Consider the following 17513-nt stretch of genomic DNA (forward strand, 5'->3'; position numbering starts at 1 on the left):
TGGGAAAAAATGTGTGTGAGAGAGTTTTAAAAAAAAGTTTGTTGAAATAGTAAATCTTTTAAGAAGCTTAGTTCAACTGCAAAAGCAGAACTGCATTGTCTATCCAGTTTAAAATGTAAACTCCTTGGGATAGGGACCTTATATACTTTTACGCCTGTAAACTGCCATGCACTCTCAAGGCGCTCAACAAATAATAAATAATAATCATTTTTAAAAATAGTAAGAGCAGGAGGATTTCTTACTAAAGCAAAAAGAACTTGTTCAAAGAGTTTACAGAAACTCTGCCTTCCAAATATTGCCAGGACACCAAGATGAACCTCTCAACCAATGCAGAAACATTATTGTTATGCCAAGGCAAGTAACTGATTCTGTGGGGTCTCTGCAAGTATATATATTCTTTAGGTCACCAATTTTGCTCAATCCAGTTGATAGTTGATTGAAGAATTTCTTCTTGCAAAGAGCTACATCTAAAGATTCTGTTCTACACAACAAGAGCACATTCCGAGGTTTGTTATAGAGGGGGTAGATATGTTTTGTGTTGTTAGGATGCTGGGAAGTGATGTAAAGTGCAGCCTGTGATCTTTGTGACTATTTAAAAGTGATTCAGAAAAGCCAATATTGAACAATATTACATCTACCACCGTCTACTTCAGAAATTCCATGCTGTATTTCAACAAACTTTTTTTTTAAAACTCACACATGCAAAAATTTTTCCCTGTAAGGTGACACAGTAACTTGACTGTATCTCACTTTCCTTAAGAAACCCATGAAAGGACAAACAGACCATCATGGAATGGAAATGCAGAGCCAAATTCTGCAGTCTTTTATTGAATGAAATGAGTTTTGCTCAAATAAGGACTGTGGGATACAGAAACGCTATAAAACTGTTTTTTCCTCGCTCTTAGTGATGGACAGATTACTAGGAAACTAGAGATTCCATGATCCAGTGAAAAGGGATGGAGAATATTTGCACATGTAACTCAATAGTTTGGCCAATACTAAAAAAATTAGGGGCTCAATTCTGCAAATACTGAGCCAAGTACCTATTACTGTGAATAGTTCCTTACTATATATACTGGTAACTATTAAGGCCAACAGTAAGTATTTGCAGAATCAGGCCCTTCATTTATTTAGCTTTGCTAGCACAACTGAGCCTAGCTGCTTAGATTGCTAACCTGATAACTGAGCAAAATAAATCTGAATGTTGTCTGACCTGTTCAATGTTATATCCACTGGCAAGAGAGGCACCATATCCTCCAACAAACACTGCTCCAGGAAGGAGGTAGAGATAATTATATTCTGGTGGGTCTGTAGGTCGTTTGAACATATCCAGCATTCGTTGTGTAATTAAGAAACCGCCTGTTGGGAAATATACATTTGAACTGTAAGAATAAGAAGACAGGAATCCTTGCACGTACATTCCTATGAATAAAAAACACTCCTTTACAGTTGGTGAGGGTTACCTCTGTATTATGTTTGCATTCTGCAAACTATTTTGATTGCAATTTTTTCTCAAATGTGGTTAGCAAACTGCCTTCTCTTCTGTCCCTTGCAGAACTAGCATATTCAGTTCTGTTACCCAACTGCTGTGTTTTTTTAATAAGATTTTTCAGCATCAAACTTACTGCTCTGAAGGCCAAATCATCGCACCTCCCTCTTTCCTCTGAGGGTACATAGGAGGCAGCAGGACTACTGTAATCCTACAGGACAAAGGGAAGTGGAGAGGATTCTGGGAGGCCCTGCATGGGGCCTACACACCCTGCACACTACAAAGCTGAACTCCACAATGTAGTAGAAGTTTGGAGACTTTGGTAGGGGTAGTCCATGGAAGGGACTGGTGGGTCTGGGAGTATGTGGATCTATTGGCTATTCCACAGACCTGCAGAGTTAGATAAAACAAGCAGCAGAGACTACTGCAATCTTAAGACTGCAACAGAAGTCATGAACCAGCTCTTCTGCTGCCCCATGCAGGGCTGGCCTTACCATGAGGTGAACTGAGGTGGCCACCTCAGGTGCCAGACTGTGGGGGGGTGTGCCACAAGGACCCAGAGTGTAGCAAATTCTGTCTGCTGCTGGTGCATATGTATTCTTTCTGCTCTAGGTGCACAGAGATGGTGGAGTGCTGTGCTGGAGGAAGGAGGGCACAAGAGATATAACAGGCAGGCAGGACAAAAGGGGAGAGGGAATAACAGAAAGCAGCAGGAGCTGCAGGGAGAGAGAGGAGGAGGAGCCTCTTACGTACCTCTCTAGCACCCCCAGGAGCCTGGACTGATTAACACCAACTTCTCAGGGACCTTCCTGTTTCCTGCTGCTTCCATGAACCCACTTGAGGAGAACAGGCAGTCAACTGAAGTAGCAGGAGCCAGTTAGGCCCTTAAGACACTGATATCTTCCCTCACTCAGGCCCTGCTATCAGCTTGCTTATTTGTCCTCTTCAATTGAGTGTTGAGAGCCATTATTGCCGGCACAGAACAGCAGTCATGAGTGAAAGAAGAAAACGCCACTCTGGGGCAGCATTCAGAAAAAGAAAGAAAGCAAAGGAAGCTTTTCTATCTAAGCAGGAAGGAGCTCTCCTGAGATACATAGACACAAATGTTCACGGTGAGCCTTCCAGTCCCAGTGAGGATGTGAGTGGTGAGGAGATGCCTGATCTTCCAGTTAGTCAGAGTGCAGGTGACCTGGCAGCTACTGCAGCATCCAAATCTCCATCTCAAATCGTTGTAACCATGCAAATTCCTGAAGAAAAGTGTAGATCAGAGAAGAGTGTGGGGGACCTAGAATCCTATTTTCGATGTCTCCGACTCAAGGAATATTTCCAACACACCTCTGAACAGCATACTAACCCACAAAGACCTTCCTACCAACACTACAAAAAGAAGGATTCTGGGTGGACTCCTCCTGAAGGTCAAAACAACAGACTGGACTTCTACATAGAGTGCTTCCGCCGATGTGCACGGGCTGAAATTGTGGAAAAGCAGCATCACTTGCCCCATAACCTCAGCCGTGCAGAATACAATGCCTCCACAGCCTCAGAAACAACTCTGACATCATAATCAAAAAGGCTGACAAAGGAGGTGCTGTTGTCATCATGAATAGGTCGGAATATGAACAAGAGGCTGGTAGACAGCTCTCCAGCACCACTTTCTACAAGCCATTACCCTCTGATCCCACTGAGGGTTACCAAAAGAAACTACACCATCTGCTCAAGAAACTCCCTGAAAAAGCACATGAACAAATCCGCATAGACACACCCCTAGAACCACGAGCAGGGGTATTCTATCTGCTACCCAAGATCCATAAACGTGGGAATCCTGGACACCCCATCATCTCAGGCATTGGCACCCTGACAGCAGGATTGTCTGGCTGTGTAGACTCTCTCCTCAGGCCCTACGCTACCAGCACTCCTAGCGATCTTCGAGACAACTGACTTCCTGAGGAAACTACAATCCATCGGTGATCTTCCTGAAAACACCATCCTAGCCACACAAAGATGGACTACAAGCCGTCAGGAACAGTATCCCCGATAAAGTCACAGCAAACCTGGTGGCTGAACTTTGTGACTTTGTCCTCACCCACAACTATTTCACATTTGGGGACAATGTATACCTTCAAATCAGCGGCACTGCTATGGGTACCCGCATGGCCCCACAGTATGCCAACATTTTTATGGCTGACTTAGAACAACGCTTCCTCAGCTCTCGTCCCCTAATGCCCCTACTCTATTTGCGCTACATTGATGACATCTTCATCATCTGGACCCATGGAAAAGAAGCCCTTGAGGAATTCCACCATGATTTCAACAATTTCCATCCCACCATCAACCTCAGCCTGGACCAGTCCACACAAGGGATCCACTTCCCGGACACTACAGTGCTAATAAGCAATGGTCACATAAACATCACCAAAAAGAAAAGGAGTACTTGTGGCACCTTAGAGACTAACCAATTTATTTGAGCATGAGCTTTCGTGAGCTACAGCTCACTTCATCGGATGCATACCGTGGAAACTGCAGAAGACATTATATACACACAGAGACCATGAAACAATACCTCCTCCCACCCCACTGTCCTGCTGGTAATAGCTTATCTAAAGTGATCATCAAGTTGGGCCATTTCCAGCATAAATCCAGGTTTTCTCACCCTCCGTCCCCCCCGCCCCCCAAACTCACTCTCCTGCTGGTAATAGCCCATCCTGGTCACTTTGGATGGGCTATTACCAGCAGGAGAGTGAGTTGGGGGGGGGGGGGGCAGAGGGTGAGAAAACCTGGATTTGTGCTGGAAATGGCCCAACTTGATGATCACTTTAGATAAGCTATTACCAGCAGGACAGTGGGGTGGGAGGAGGTATTGTTTCATGGTCTGTGTGTGTATATAATGTCTTCTGCAGTTTCCACAGTATGCATCCAATGAAGTGAGCTGTAGCTCACGAAAGCTCATGCTCAAATAAATTGGTTAGTCTCTAAGGTGCCACAAGTACTCCTTTTCTTTTTGCGAATACAGACTAACACGGCTGTTACTCTGAAATAAACATCACCCTATACTGGAAACCTACTGACCGCTATTCCTACCTACATGCCTCCAGACCACACCACACGATCCATTGTCTACAGCCAAGTTCTATGATACAACCACATTTGCTCTAACCCCTCAGACAGAGACAAACACTTACAAGATCTCTATCAAGCGTTCTTACAACTACAATACCCACCTGCTGAAATGAAGAAACAGATTGACAGAGCCAGAAGAGTACCCAGAAGTCACCTACTACAGGACAGGCCCAACAAAGAAAATAACAGAACACCACTAGCCATCACCTTCAGCCCCCAACTAAAACCTCTCCAATGCATCATCAAGGATCTACAACCTATCCTGAACGACAACCCATCACTCTCACAGATCTTGGGAGACAGGCCAGTCCTTGCTTACAGACAGCCCCCCAACAGCAAATACTCACCAGCAACCACACACCATACAACAAAAACACTAACCCAGGAACCTATCCTTGCAACAAAGCCCGTTGCCAACTGAGTCCACATATCTATTCAGGGGACACCATCAGAGGGCCTAATCACATCAGCCAAACTATCAGAGGCTCGTTCACTTGCACATCTACCAATGTGATATATGCCATCATATGCCAGCAATGCCCCTCTGCCATGTACATTGGCCAAACTGGACAGTCTCTACATAAAAGAATAAACGGACACAAATCAGACGTCAAGAATTATAACATTCAAAAACCAGTCAGAGAACACTTCAACCTCTCTGGTCACTCGATTCCAGACCTAAAAGTGGCAATTCTTCAACAACAAAACTTCAAAACCAGACTCCAAGGAGAGACTGCTGAATTGGAATTAATTTGCAAACTGGACACTATTACATTAGGCTTGCATAAAGACTGGGAGTGGATGGGTCATTACACAAAGTAAAACTATTTCCCCATGCTTATTCCCCCTCTCCCCCCACATTGTTCCTCACACGTTCTTGTCAACTGCTGGAAATGACCCACCTTGGTTATCACTACAAAAGGTTTTGGGTTTTTTTCCCTCTCCTGCTGGTAATAGCTCACCTTACCTGATCACTCTCATTACAGTGTGTATGGTAACACCCATTGTTTCATGTTCTCTCTATATATAAAATCTCCCCACTATATTTTCCATTGAATGCATCCGATGAAGTGAGCTGTAGCTCACGAAAGCTTATGCTCAAATAAATTTGTTACTTTCTAAGGTGCCACAAGTACTCCTTTTTGCACATACAGACTAACATGGTTGCTACTCTGAATGCTATGACAGGAACTGTTCGTGGGAGAACAGTGGCAAAGGGAAATGGAATCACCAGAAACATACATAACTTCAAATTTCTGTGTGACTTAGTGTTGTGGCATGACACACTGTTTGAAATAAATATTGGAAGCAAGAGACTCCAAGGTGTTGACCTTGATATATCTGGAGCAATGGAACAACTGGACAAAGCAAAGTCATACCTACAGTCTTACCAGTCAGATGAGGGATTTCAAAACGTTCTGAAGAGTGCACAGACGTTGGCAGAGGAACTTCACACTGAAGCTATTTTCCCACCCATTCAAGAATACAAGAGTCACCAAAGAATAAGACATTTTGATTATGAGGCATGGGATAATCCCATAAGAGACCCCAAACAACAATTCAAAGTTGAATTCTTTAACCAGGTGCTAGATTGTGCAATGCAGTCAGTTGAAGAACATTTCATGCAGCTCAAGGAACAAAGCAGTATATTTGGGATGTTGTATGATATTCCAAAACTCCTCACTATACCTGAAGAAGACCTACACCAGCAATGCAGGACACTAGAGACAGTGTTGACACATGATGACATGCATGATGCAAGAGATTTCGGTGATGAACTGAAAGCCCTTTCAAGATACATTTCAGCAGGATCAACTCCAAAGTCTGTTCTGGAATATATGTGCACAAATAAGATGAACACCCTCTTTGCAAATGCTTTTGTCATTCTGCGCATACTTCTAACACTTCCTGTAACAGTTGCCAGTAGAGAACGCAGCTTCTCCAAGCTGAAGTTAATAAAAAACACATCTACGCTCCACAATGACACAGGAGAGGCTGGTCGGCCTTGCAACCACCTCAATAGAGCGTGAGCTGGCCCAGACTGTGGACCTTCAGGAAGCAGTTCAAATCTTTGCAACCAAGAAGGCACGGAAAGCACCACTTTGATTATTCAAACAGATAAAAATGCCAGTGTTTACTGTGCAGACAAGAAAAGTTACATTTGCTGTTCAGGCATTTGAAAGTTAAGTATTACTTAAAATTTTTGAACAAGGCATTTTAAGTTGTTAGTTCTCCTCTATTGGGGTAGGTAGCAGAGCAGTACCATGAGAGGAGTAGAACAGAAAGAAGACAGAATTGAGACCTTTCAAAGTTTTGGCCCAAGCGAGGGGACATGGGGGCGTCATTTGAGCTTCCTACCTCAGGTGCCAAAATGTTGTGGGACAGCCCTGGCCCCATGGCTTTCAGGGAAGGGAAATTCTTTCCCCTGCTGCTTTGGCATGAATGACCAACCCTGTTACACAAGCTGTACAGCTGGTACAAGATTTGCCTGTTAGTGGTCAGAAGGAGGACAGGGCATTTAAAGGCAATTATTGGGCAGAGAAAGCTCTTTACACAGAGGACAGACAGCATGGCAAGATAGGAATGAACCTTATTCACTGGAGGAAGAACTATCTGACACAGAGAAAGCAAGAGAGAAAGAGAGACAGACAACTATGGAATTTGATTCAATGTCCTAGAGAAAGTAATCCTCTGTGTTATGAATTCACTCCTTGGGCACTTTATCCCCACAACATTCCTCTCTCTAAAGTGTCATAATTAAAAGGTCAGCAGAATTCTTCATTCATTCTTCAACTTTCAGAAAAGGTCAAAAATAATTTTCAATGAATCAGGACTGATTTGTGCACAATGATATCGAGAGGCTGGAGAAGTCCCATACAGCTAATATAATATTAGGGGTCAGATTGTGGCCAGACCTACTGTTGGTGTGTAAGTGAGGGGGGAAACTGCATGGAGCCTTCCCCCAACCATATGCCCCTGAACCTGGACTGGATTGGCTCAGCATTGCAACTCCTAACAAATTTAGGATCCTAAATATCATTTTCAATAGGATTTAGGCACTGAGGAGCCAAAATCCCACTTCCAATCTGTGTGGTTCTTACATACCTAAATTACCTTTGAAAATGAGATTTAGGCTCCTTTAATCAGTTAAGCATTGAAACTCTGAGTGAAGCAATGCATAAAAACCTTTAAAAGTCTGGGCTTTAGCCTCTTCATGCCTCAGTTCCCCATCTGTAAAATGGAGACAATAGCACGTTCCAACCTCATAGGGATTTTGAGAGGATAAAAGCATTAAAACAAGATTGTAAGGTGCTCAAATACTACAGACATGGGAGCCATATAAGCACTATACACTATGGTACATACTCTCCAATTTCAAGTATTAGGTTGATATTTGATTAAGAGAGTATTGAAAGCCTTTATAGCTATTCCCTTGCTGATATTTTAGCTTCCCACTGGAACTGCAACATTCTAGAAGAAAAAAATACAGCTTTCCATCTGAAAACAGAACTCTAATTCTTTACAACATGGAATCTGATCCAAGTTAAATTGGCACACAGGTATTTCAGTTAAATTTGAAAATGGGTTTTGGCTTGCAATTGTTTATAATGAGCCCTTGGAATCTTGTTTTCTTAACCATTTCCCCCTCTCCACTGTGGCGTGCTTGTACAATGGTTTGTTGTTATCAGGTTGCTCGTGCATGCTGGGCTGCTGGCACAGATGTCTTTGTAGGCTGAAGCTTTCCAAACCTGGGTGCCTGAAAAACTAGACATCCATGTCCATAATTAGGTACCTGTCTTTTCACCTGATTTTCAGAGATGCTGAGGTCCTTTTGACCTCAGTGGGAGCACCAGAGGCTCATCACCTCTGAAAATCAGGCCACTTATTTAGGTACCTTATTATTGTCTGAGGTGCATAACTTTAGTCACATTGAATACTAGAAATATCTACAGTGTTGGGGTTGAGGAGGGAAATGAGTAAAATGTGATAGTGTTGACCCTTTACTGTGTTCTCTTAGAGCAGACGCTTTACAGGTTAGCTACTTATTTCTGCTACAGAAACTGTTACTCCTAACATAAGCTTCCACACAGGCATTTACTATTATAAAACCAAGTTAATCTATTTAAGGTTATGTGCAACAAATCTGAGGAAATTAAAATACCACTAGAGCCAAATTTTCAAAGGGACCTTCTCCTGGCCTCCAGCTTTGCTTACGGTAGAATCCAATTTCTCAGTTTGTCTATTTCCTTGTCTATTAAAATTCAGATACAAAAATGCCAACAGACAAAATATCTGGCCTGTAAAATGTTCAGCTTCAACAAATTATAATTTAATTCAACAAGGACTCAGTCCAGATTCTAAATCTGCACATGCAGTGTTGGGCATGCACATTTTGAGAAATGTAAACAGCATGTGTGCATGCACATGGGGTGGCTAAATATCTCACAATCAAGTTTCTGAGTGTAAATGAAGGTTTTTAGTGTGCGAAAACTTGCAAGTACAAATTTAGAAGCCATTTTAATGGCCCAGAGAATTTCATCAAACAGAAAAATGACCTCTGCACTACAGGTGTAAGATTCAGGAGTGTCTAGTGGTATTTGCTGAAGGATTTTGAATGTATGTTTGTCGTAGCTTATGGTTACAATCCAGAATCTGCACAAGTTTTCCACAAGTGGTTAGCGGATGGCATTTCACACAGCATAGAAATGTCATGCACCAATGTACAGAAACATATATGTCCTATAGAGTCAGCATACATAGGTATTCATTCATAAGATATAGAAGAAAACATTGCTCACCTGCAATATTGACAGAAGAAACAAATGCAGCTAGTAAGGCTAGTGTTTGAGGCAAGCTAGAAGGAAGGTAAGATCCACCCATTAAAACCAAACCTCCAACAGCAGTAAGACCTAAAGAAAACAGAATAAATCAATACTTGATGACAAAATACATACAAAGAATAAATAAATAATTGATCAGCTGCAGCAAGGAAGGAACCAGTGAGACACTGAAGCCAGTAGGGGAAGAAGGAGCCAAACCAGGGACCTTCTGCAATCCACAGAACTTTCTATGGTTTTGACTGGCCTTTCTGTACCCGGTGCTAGTTGGCTGTTTGCTCACACCTTCTCCCAGTTCTCCCTCACAAGTCTCTTCACGTCAATTTCTCTCCACAACTGCCTCTTGTTCTCTTCTCCCCTGCCCTGTTCCCCTCATCCTCTCTTCCCTCAGCTTTCTTTCCATTTAGCTTATCACCTCCTAACTACCACCCCCCAAATGATTATGTTTGCTGCCATCACGCCGTTCACTCTGTTTGTGTGTTCTAGCCCTTTCCCCCACACAGTGCCTGTCTGGTCTATTGAGATTGTAAACTCTTGGGGGCAGGGACTGTCTGCTACTCTGTGTTTGAACAGTTCCCAGCACAGTGGGGCCCCAATCCTGGTGGGTCCTTAGGCAATAACCTAACAAACATGATTAATAAATAGTATAAGCAGAGTATTGCTGAGGTTATTACCACATGAAATCCATCACATTTAGATAGTATTGCATCTCACTTCTTCAGGAAGCTGAGTGAAGACACATTTTGATAATCTTAGCTGTGGTCTAGGTTCCAAGAAATTCAGTTTTTGCCCACCTCTGAAGCACACTACTTGTGAGATCACTACTATGTTATTATTCATCATATGGACGAGGTGGATGAGGCTTTCTTCCGGCAACTCGCAGAAGTTACTAGATCGCAGGCCCTGGTTCTCATGGGAGACTTCAATCACCCTGATATCTGCTGGGAGAGCAATACAGTGGTGCAGAGGCAATCCAGGAAGTTTTTGGAAAACGTAGGGGACAATTTCCTGGTGCAAGTTCTGGAGGAACCAACTAGGGGCAGAGCTCTTCTTGACCTGCTGCTCACAAACCGGGAAGAATTAGTAGGGGAAGCAAAAGTGGATGGGAACCTGGGAGGCAGTGACCATGAAATGGTCGAGTTCAGGATCCTAACACAAGGAAGAAAGGAGAGCAGCAGAATACAGACCCTGGACTTCAGAAAAGCAGACTTAGACTCCCTCAGGGAACTGATGGGCAAGATCCCCTGAGAGAATAACATGAGGGGGAAAGGAGTCCAGGAGAGCTGGCTGTATTTTAAAGAATCCTTATTGAGGTTATAGGGACAAACCATCCCGATGTGTAGAAGTATAGTAAATATGGCAGGCGACCAGCTTGGCTTAACAGTGAATCCTTGCTGCTCTTAAATACAAAAAAGAAGCTTACAAGAAGTGGAAGATTGGACAAATGACCAGGGATGAATATAAAAATATTGCTCGGGGATGCAGGAGTGTAATCAGGAAGGCCGAATCCCACCTGGAGTTGCAGCTAGCAAGAGATGTTAAGAGTAACAAGAAGGGTTTCATCAGGTATGTTAACAACAAGAAGAAAGTCAAGGAAAGTGTGGGCCCCTTACTGAATGAGGGAGGCAACCTAGTGACAGAGGATGTGGAAAAAGCTAATGTACTCAATGCTTTTTTTGCCTCTGTCTTCACGAACAAGGTCAGCTCCCAGACTACTGCACTGAGCAGCACAGCATGGGGAGGAGGTGACCAGCCCTCTGTGGAGAAAGAAGTGGTTCCGGACTATTTAGAAAAGCTGGACGAGCACAAGTCCATGGGGCCGGATGCGTTGCATCCAAGAGTGCTAAAGGAGTTGGCGGATGTGGTTGCAGAGCCATTGGCCATTATCTTTCAAAACTCATGGTGATCGGGGGAGGTCCCAGATGACTGGAAAAAGGCTAATGTAGTGCCCATCTTTAAAAAAGGGAAGAAGGAGGATCCTGGGAACTACAGGCCAGTCAGCCTCACCTCAGTCCCTGGAAAAATCATGGAGCAGGTCCTCAAGGAATCAATTCTGAAGCACTTAGGGGAGAGGAAAGTGATCAGGAACAGCCCGCATGGATTCACCAAGGGCAAGTCATGCCTGACTAATCTAATTGCCTTTTATGACGAACTGGCTCTGTGGATGAAGGGAAAGCAGTGGACGTGTTGTTCCTTGACTTTAGCAAAGCTTTTGACACAGTCTCCCACAGTATTCTTGCCAGCAAGTGAAAGAAGCCTCTCCCGTAGCAGGGAGAGGCTTCAGCAGTAGGTCACTACACTGCTAAAAACTACAGTGTAAAAGATGGAGTCATGGCTTGGGTGTATAGAGAGCCATGTCAGGTATATACCCTAGGGCTCGGGCATGTCTTTACTCACCTAAACAGTGCCTCACCATCTACATGGTTATTTGTACTGTGCTGTGGGGTGTGTGTGTGGCATGCAGTAGGTACTCTACACTTTGATGTAAGGAGGATGCAGTGTAGACCTACCCTGTAAGAGAAGAGTCTCTACACTTCCTCCCTGCCAAGTGTAGGGATTACAGTTGTGCCAGACTCCTTGCATTCTTGCCTCCGCCGCCCCCTCCTCCCCCAGCTATAAAAGAGCCAGGTACAAGCTGGCCCCTACACAGATCAAAACCAGACAAAGGATGTGGAAAGGAATAGAGCCTACAATGTGCCTTGTACAGTGACGCTAGGCATACCCATTTCTTGTGATTGCCATGATGTGTGTGACAGTCTTCCCCATCCTATCATTCCTCATACAGATATTTGTATCTGTTATATAACTTTAATAGCCAATATATTGGCTTTATCTTTAAAAGGGATGCTTCTCATTCAGCCCTTGGGCTGCGTGATTCTAGTGAGTTCTCTGTGGGGAACTTCCCTGGGGATAGAAGTAAAAACTAAAGGCAGCACTGTTTAGAGCACTGAGCAAGGATTTGAGAGGCAGGAACTCCTGACTTCTAATCCCAGTTATAACAGTAACCCACTCTCTGGCCTTGGGTAAATCACTTACCCCCTTTATGTCTCAGTTTCCCCATCTGTATAAGTGTCCCAGCAGAGACTTTGACCCTAAATCTCTCATAACAAAACACACAAGAGAAGAAAGGAGTGCACTTACCAGAAATTGCATTTGTTACTGACATGAGGGGTGAATGCAGGGCTGGTGTGACACCCCAGACAGTATGATAGCCAACGATTCCAGCGAGACCAAATGTGGTCACCATTTGAGTAAAAGCAGCATTAGGAGAAATAAGCCCCAATCCTAAAACACCTGTCAAGCCTAAAAAGAAAAGCACGTGCTCAGAAGAATAAAAAAAGCATTTTTCTTTATTAGTCATAAAATAAAAACAGAGCAAGAACCCAACCCTGTTCCAATGAAACTTTGACATCAATGGGAGCAGAAGGCTCCTAGACATGCTTTTATATTTTTATTCCTTGTTTCTGCCAGAACTAAACCTTGCCTAGTGTAGAATTCAGTTCACCAATTTATCTGTTCCAGTCTTAGGATCCAGAGCTGGAGATGCCAACAATAAAAATCTCTGAAATGCAAAATACTTAGCTTGCGCAAAGCATAGCAGAATAGTTAATAAAAGCAAAATGAAAAATGGCATCGATTCTCCAATGACGTCTCACAATCTTCAATGCTCTAGTAGGAAAACAGACCACATTGTGGCAGCTGTATATTATTGAAACAGGCAGACCACACAAACATTTCAATAATATTCCACTGGTAGAAACTCTATTATCTCCTTCAGTACAGTACTTGTCTTCTTCACCATACAAACTCAAATTTCAAAAATTGTTTTTCCTCTAAGAAAAGAATGCACCATTGTGACAGATACATGGCTGAAATTATATATATTTATTTACGAATGGCCAGTTTCTGCCCCATTCTGTAGCACTTTACTACTTACACAGTCCTAGTACAATCAATTGGACCACTCTCTGAGCAGAGTAGTACCGGTGAGCAAGGGTGACAGAATCTGGCTCTTAGTGGGGAGGTGTCAATTTTTGAAGTGCTAACCAGCCTGAGAAGGCTTTTTTGAAGTATTTAAACTTGCATTTGGCAGCATTAATCAAAGAAAACAGATCTCCAGAGTGGGATAATAAAGTGATTATACTCCAAGGACAGTATTCAGTAATGAACTTATCTACAAGCTTATTACCCAGCCATGACAAAACCATTGTGATGAGGCCATGTGGGAGGTTTTTGGGTCCCACACAAGGATGGAATTAGGGAAGATTTGCTAAATGAAAGCAAGTTCTTAGATCTTCCTCCACCCCACACTCCCATTAAAATCCATTTTCTCCACTGCCAGAAAATCCCGTTCTTTGGACTAATGGCTACTCCTTTTGTTGCTCATTTATCTGGCACAAGATTTCAGAAGGTGAATAGCCCTCACAAAGGTGTGTTAAAATGTCCTGTCATCACTTACATTAACAATTATTTTTATATTCATTCTACCCTTGTTCTTTTTAAAGAAACTTAATAAAGACAGAATAATGCAATGCTGTTTATGAGTGAAAACATTACTAGCTAAAATCAAAACCTTGTTATCTGGTTTATTTTCCATTTTAACACAGTATTTTTCAAAGTATAATAACCAGAGCACTGGCAATGACATTTGGGAATAGATAGTGCATTAAAAGCCTGATCCCAAACTCTTTGAAGTTAGAGTAATTAATATCAATGGGCTTTGGATCTGGCCCTTACACAATATCATATTGGCTCTTTATTATATATGCAGTTACTAGCAGGGCTAGTTTCTTGGTTATGCTAAGTATGGAATGATTTAACACAGAATATCAGAGAACTAACCTGTACTCTACCACCACTTTCCAGCCTCTCATTCACATGGAAAGTAACTTAAGTTAGCAGATCATTTTACCTTTTCCGCTACTTCTCAGTATTAAGACACTGTGCATAGCTCCAGTTCAGGAGTTGGTTTTTATTTGATTTTCAATAAATACAACTTAGCAAGACTTAGGTGTAAATGTCATGCAGGATGAAGGAAATGCAAACAAAATTGATTGTGCAGCCAAATATTTCTTGGTGAATCATTTTTACCTGCTGTGTAAACTCCAGCTGATGTCATGGTTTTTCTGAATGGTGAGATGGAGGCTTTTCTCTCAGATTCTAGTTCTTGCACAGTTTTTTGTTTAGCAGGGACAGAAGGAGGCATTGTTCTTGGTAAAGGTGCTGGAAATAAATTCTTACCTTCCTGTGACAGAACAAGACAATGACTATGATGGATTCCTGTGGCATCTTGCCCTCCCTTATATTGGGGTCTGATCCTATGACATATACTCAGAGGAGTTGGCTTAGGGAAGGCACTGGGATTACTGAGATGAGTAAAGACTCAGGATTTGGCCTTTATTTTTTATTACACTGATGAAAGAGCACATATAACTTTATTGTAAAGATCCTGGTTTTAATAAATTAGAATTTTTTAATCTATGTTTTAATTAAATAACCTTAGGGCTGCAAATTAGCACTGATTGATGCGTTCAGTGGTGAAAAGCCACCTTTGGCCTCTCCAGCCCCCTGTGAGTTGCAGCACAGCATCTGGCCTGGTATCTTTTAGGTCTATTACATTTCTCTCTAACAACTCCTCTGCCAAAGATTAATTTCAGCCTGTCAATATTTAATTATTGTGCATAACTTTGCTTTGGTCTAATGATACCTGAAGGCAGATATGGATCCCTGTGAATTCACCCTACCAACAGAAATACTCCTTACTCTACATTCCATCCAAAATAAACATCCCTGCAAAAAATCAGTCTATCCAAAGAAATTTCTCCTGTTTGGAAAAATCTCAGTCAACACAGAGGTGATCTTAATTGTCATTTATTTGCCAGTTCAGGTTCCCTTGCCCCTTCTCCCACAGTGACAGGGGCAGCAGAAAGGATGGTGATTTCTGCTACTAAGACAGGGACTCTGGAGGATGGTGAGGGGCAGTCGTAAGGGGTTGCAGTCTATCCCATTTTCCTTCCCATACACTGAGGCTTGAACACTACTGCTTCAGAAGAATATTGTCTTAAGCAACAGTGCCCTTGTTCCTCCCACACTGATGTGACTGCATCACAGAAACATCCTCCTGTCAATAAAGCCTTCCAATGTTAACACTAACCAACATTATTTCAAGAATCATGCATAGCTCACACTCCGACCAACCAATCTCACTCCTTGGCTAAATACATCCTCTCACGTTCGCAGCACATATTGATCCTAGAGCAAGAAACCCCATCTGATACTTGAATTCATATCTCCCACAATCACTGAGCTAATGGATCAATCCTCAGTCTTGAATTCTTCATTATGAATCCCAAATCAATGGCACAGCTTTCATCTGAGACTTTTATTAACCTATATTTTGCCCCTAAATATCTTAGTGCTGGCAACATTTAAAATATAAATTACCTGCATTGCACCTTTATGAATATTATAAGAGCTAGCCATTGAGATGATTTCCTGGATTGGCTAACAGGAAGATTTATGTCCTTCATAATACATTTTTATTCCCATTTCTCAGCAATTTAAAAATGAGCTTAAAACTCACCTTCATTACCATGGTTCCTCTAATTACATGATCAATAGTCCCATAATCAAAATTATCTTTTGGCTCAAAATGAAAATATTCTTTGTCAGGAGAAATAGCTTTTAATAATTTCAAGATGTTGTTGGAATACAGGCTACTGGCCTGAGTTGCCATTCTACTTGGCAAATCTGTATAACCAATGTGAACCACACCCTGATGAGAAAGAAAAATAAATTTATGTCAAATCTTTTCACGTATTATCTTGAAAACTTTTCAGGTGTTCCCACAGACCTGATGCATATTTTACAAATGCTAGTAAATCAAATTCGCATATTACTGCAGACACTTCTTTCCAACGCTTTGTTTTACAAGTTAAGGGTTTTCTTTTAAAACTAATAGCTTACTCTGATGTCTGAACATTAAAAAAAAAAAATCAGCAATTTTGTCAGCAAGCCAGAAACAGAACAAGCTGGGAGGCCAGTTGGGGAACCATATGGTGCTTATTTTGAGAATAAAAAGTCAAGCGCTTTTTAAAGTTTGAGAACACCTTTTGTTTGTCTGATAAAGATTACATTGCAAAATATGTTTCCCAGGTTAACTGGACTCCAATTAGTTCCAAAAGGAAGATATGGTTTTAAATACCTTCATTTCTATTCTTTGCAAACACACAGAAGAGGATAAAGTTTCCTTACCAACATCTCACAGTATTAAAGCTTAAGTATGTGGACTATTGAAAATAAAATAATTCTAACCCTATCCTCTCAAAACAACTGCATATGTTCTATCTTGGATGCTGTGCCATAAATTCTTGGGTTTTTTTCCTTTTATTTTATCCTCATTATAACACATTCCATTATTAGCCATCTGGATTGTGCAGCTGCCAACTTATCCCATATGTAGCCACAGGTGCTGGCTCCAACATACGTTCAGGAGTAAGGGAAAGGTTATAATATTCAAGTATGACAACCACAGACAGTATCAGTGCAAGTCAACACTGAAACACCATAGATGGGACTGCTCTTTGCAGCTGACTTTTCAGAACACAGCCACAGCCTACTAGCCCCTGTCTAGAATATTGTGGAGGCTCTGATGATGCTATTAAGGCTCTATGCCCCATTTCAATTGTTCATTTAGTATATTCCATCCTAACAGCTTGCACAGCCATTGGCTCCTACAGGGGGCTTTGTGTGCCTCCCCTGCAGTGAAGCCACAGTGACCCCTAGTGGCTTCAAACATCAGTTCCTTGCAAAGATAAAAGTACAAAATTCTGACGTTTGGAAAAAATCAGAAAGGATTACAGAGAGACCTCATCTCTGATGGGAGGTGGGCAGGGAATAGTGGTCTATCATTGCTCTCTGTTTAGAGAACAATTACACATCAGGAATGTTATCTTCTTCAAAAATATTTGTTGTTATAGTTCAGGACTCTAAAGCTCCTGCTGGAGTTAATGGTTTTGGAACTAGTTAGGGTGGAAAATTAAATAAACAGCTGTAACACTGCATGGAAC

General features: G+C 42.0%; 1 protein-coding gene across 1 annotated transcript in view; it reads right to left on the bottom strand.

Annotated features, from left to right (window-relative positions):
• Window positions 1-17513, bottom strand: part of LOC311526987 (NAD(P) transhydrogenase, mitochondrial-like) — a 66006-nt gene that overhangs the window by 25320 nt on the left and 23173 nt on the right. The window contains exons 9-13 of the mRNA XM_084640498.1: window positions 16028-16219; window positions 14536-14689; window positions 12586-12747; window positions 9406-9516; window positions 1214-1359 (exon numbers count right to left, since the gene is read on the bottom strand). Coding sequence (XP_084496624.1) covers window positions 1214-1359; window positions 9406-9516; window positions 12586-12747; window positions 14536-14689; window positions 16028-16219 — 765 coding nt within the window. The remainder of the gene's footprint in view (window positions 1-1213; window positions 1360-9405; window positions 9517-12585; window positions 12748-14535; window positions 14690-16027; window positions 16220-17513) is intronic.

The sequence above is a fragment of the Lepidochelys olivacea genome (genome assembly GCF_965140295.1).
Source record: "Lepidochelys olivacea isolate rLepOli2 genome assembly, chromosome: 10".
Classification (NCBI taxonomy): domain Eukaryota; kingdom Metazoa; phylum Chordata; order Testudines; family Cheloniidae; genus Lepidochelys; species Lepidochelys olivacea.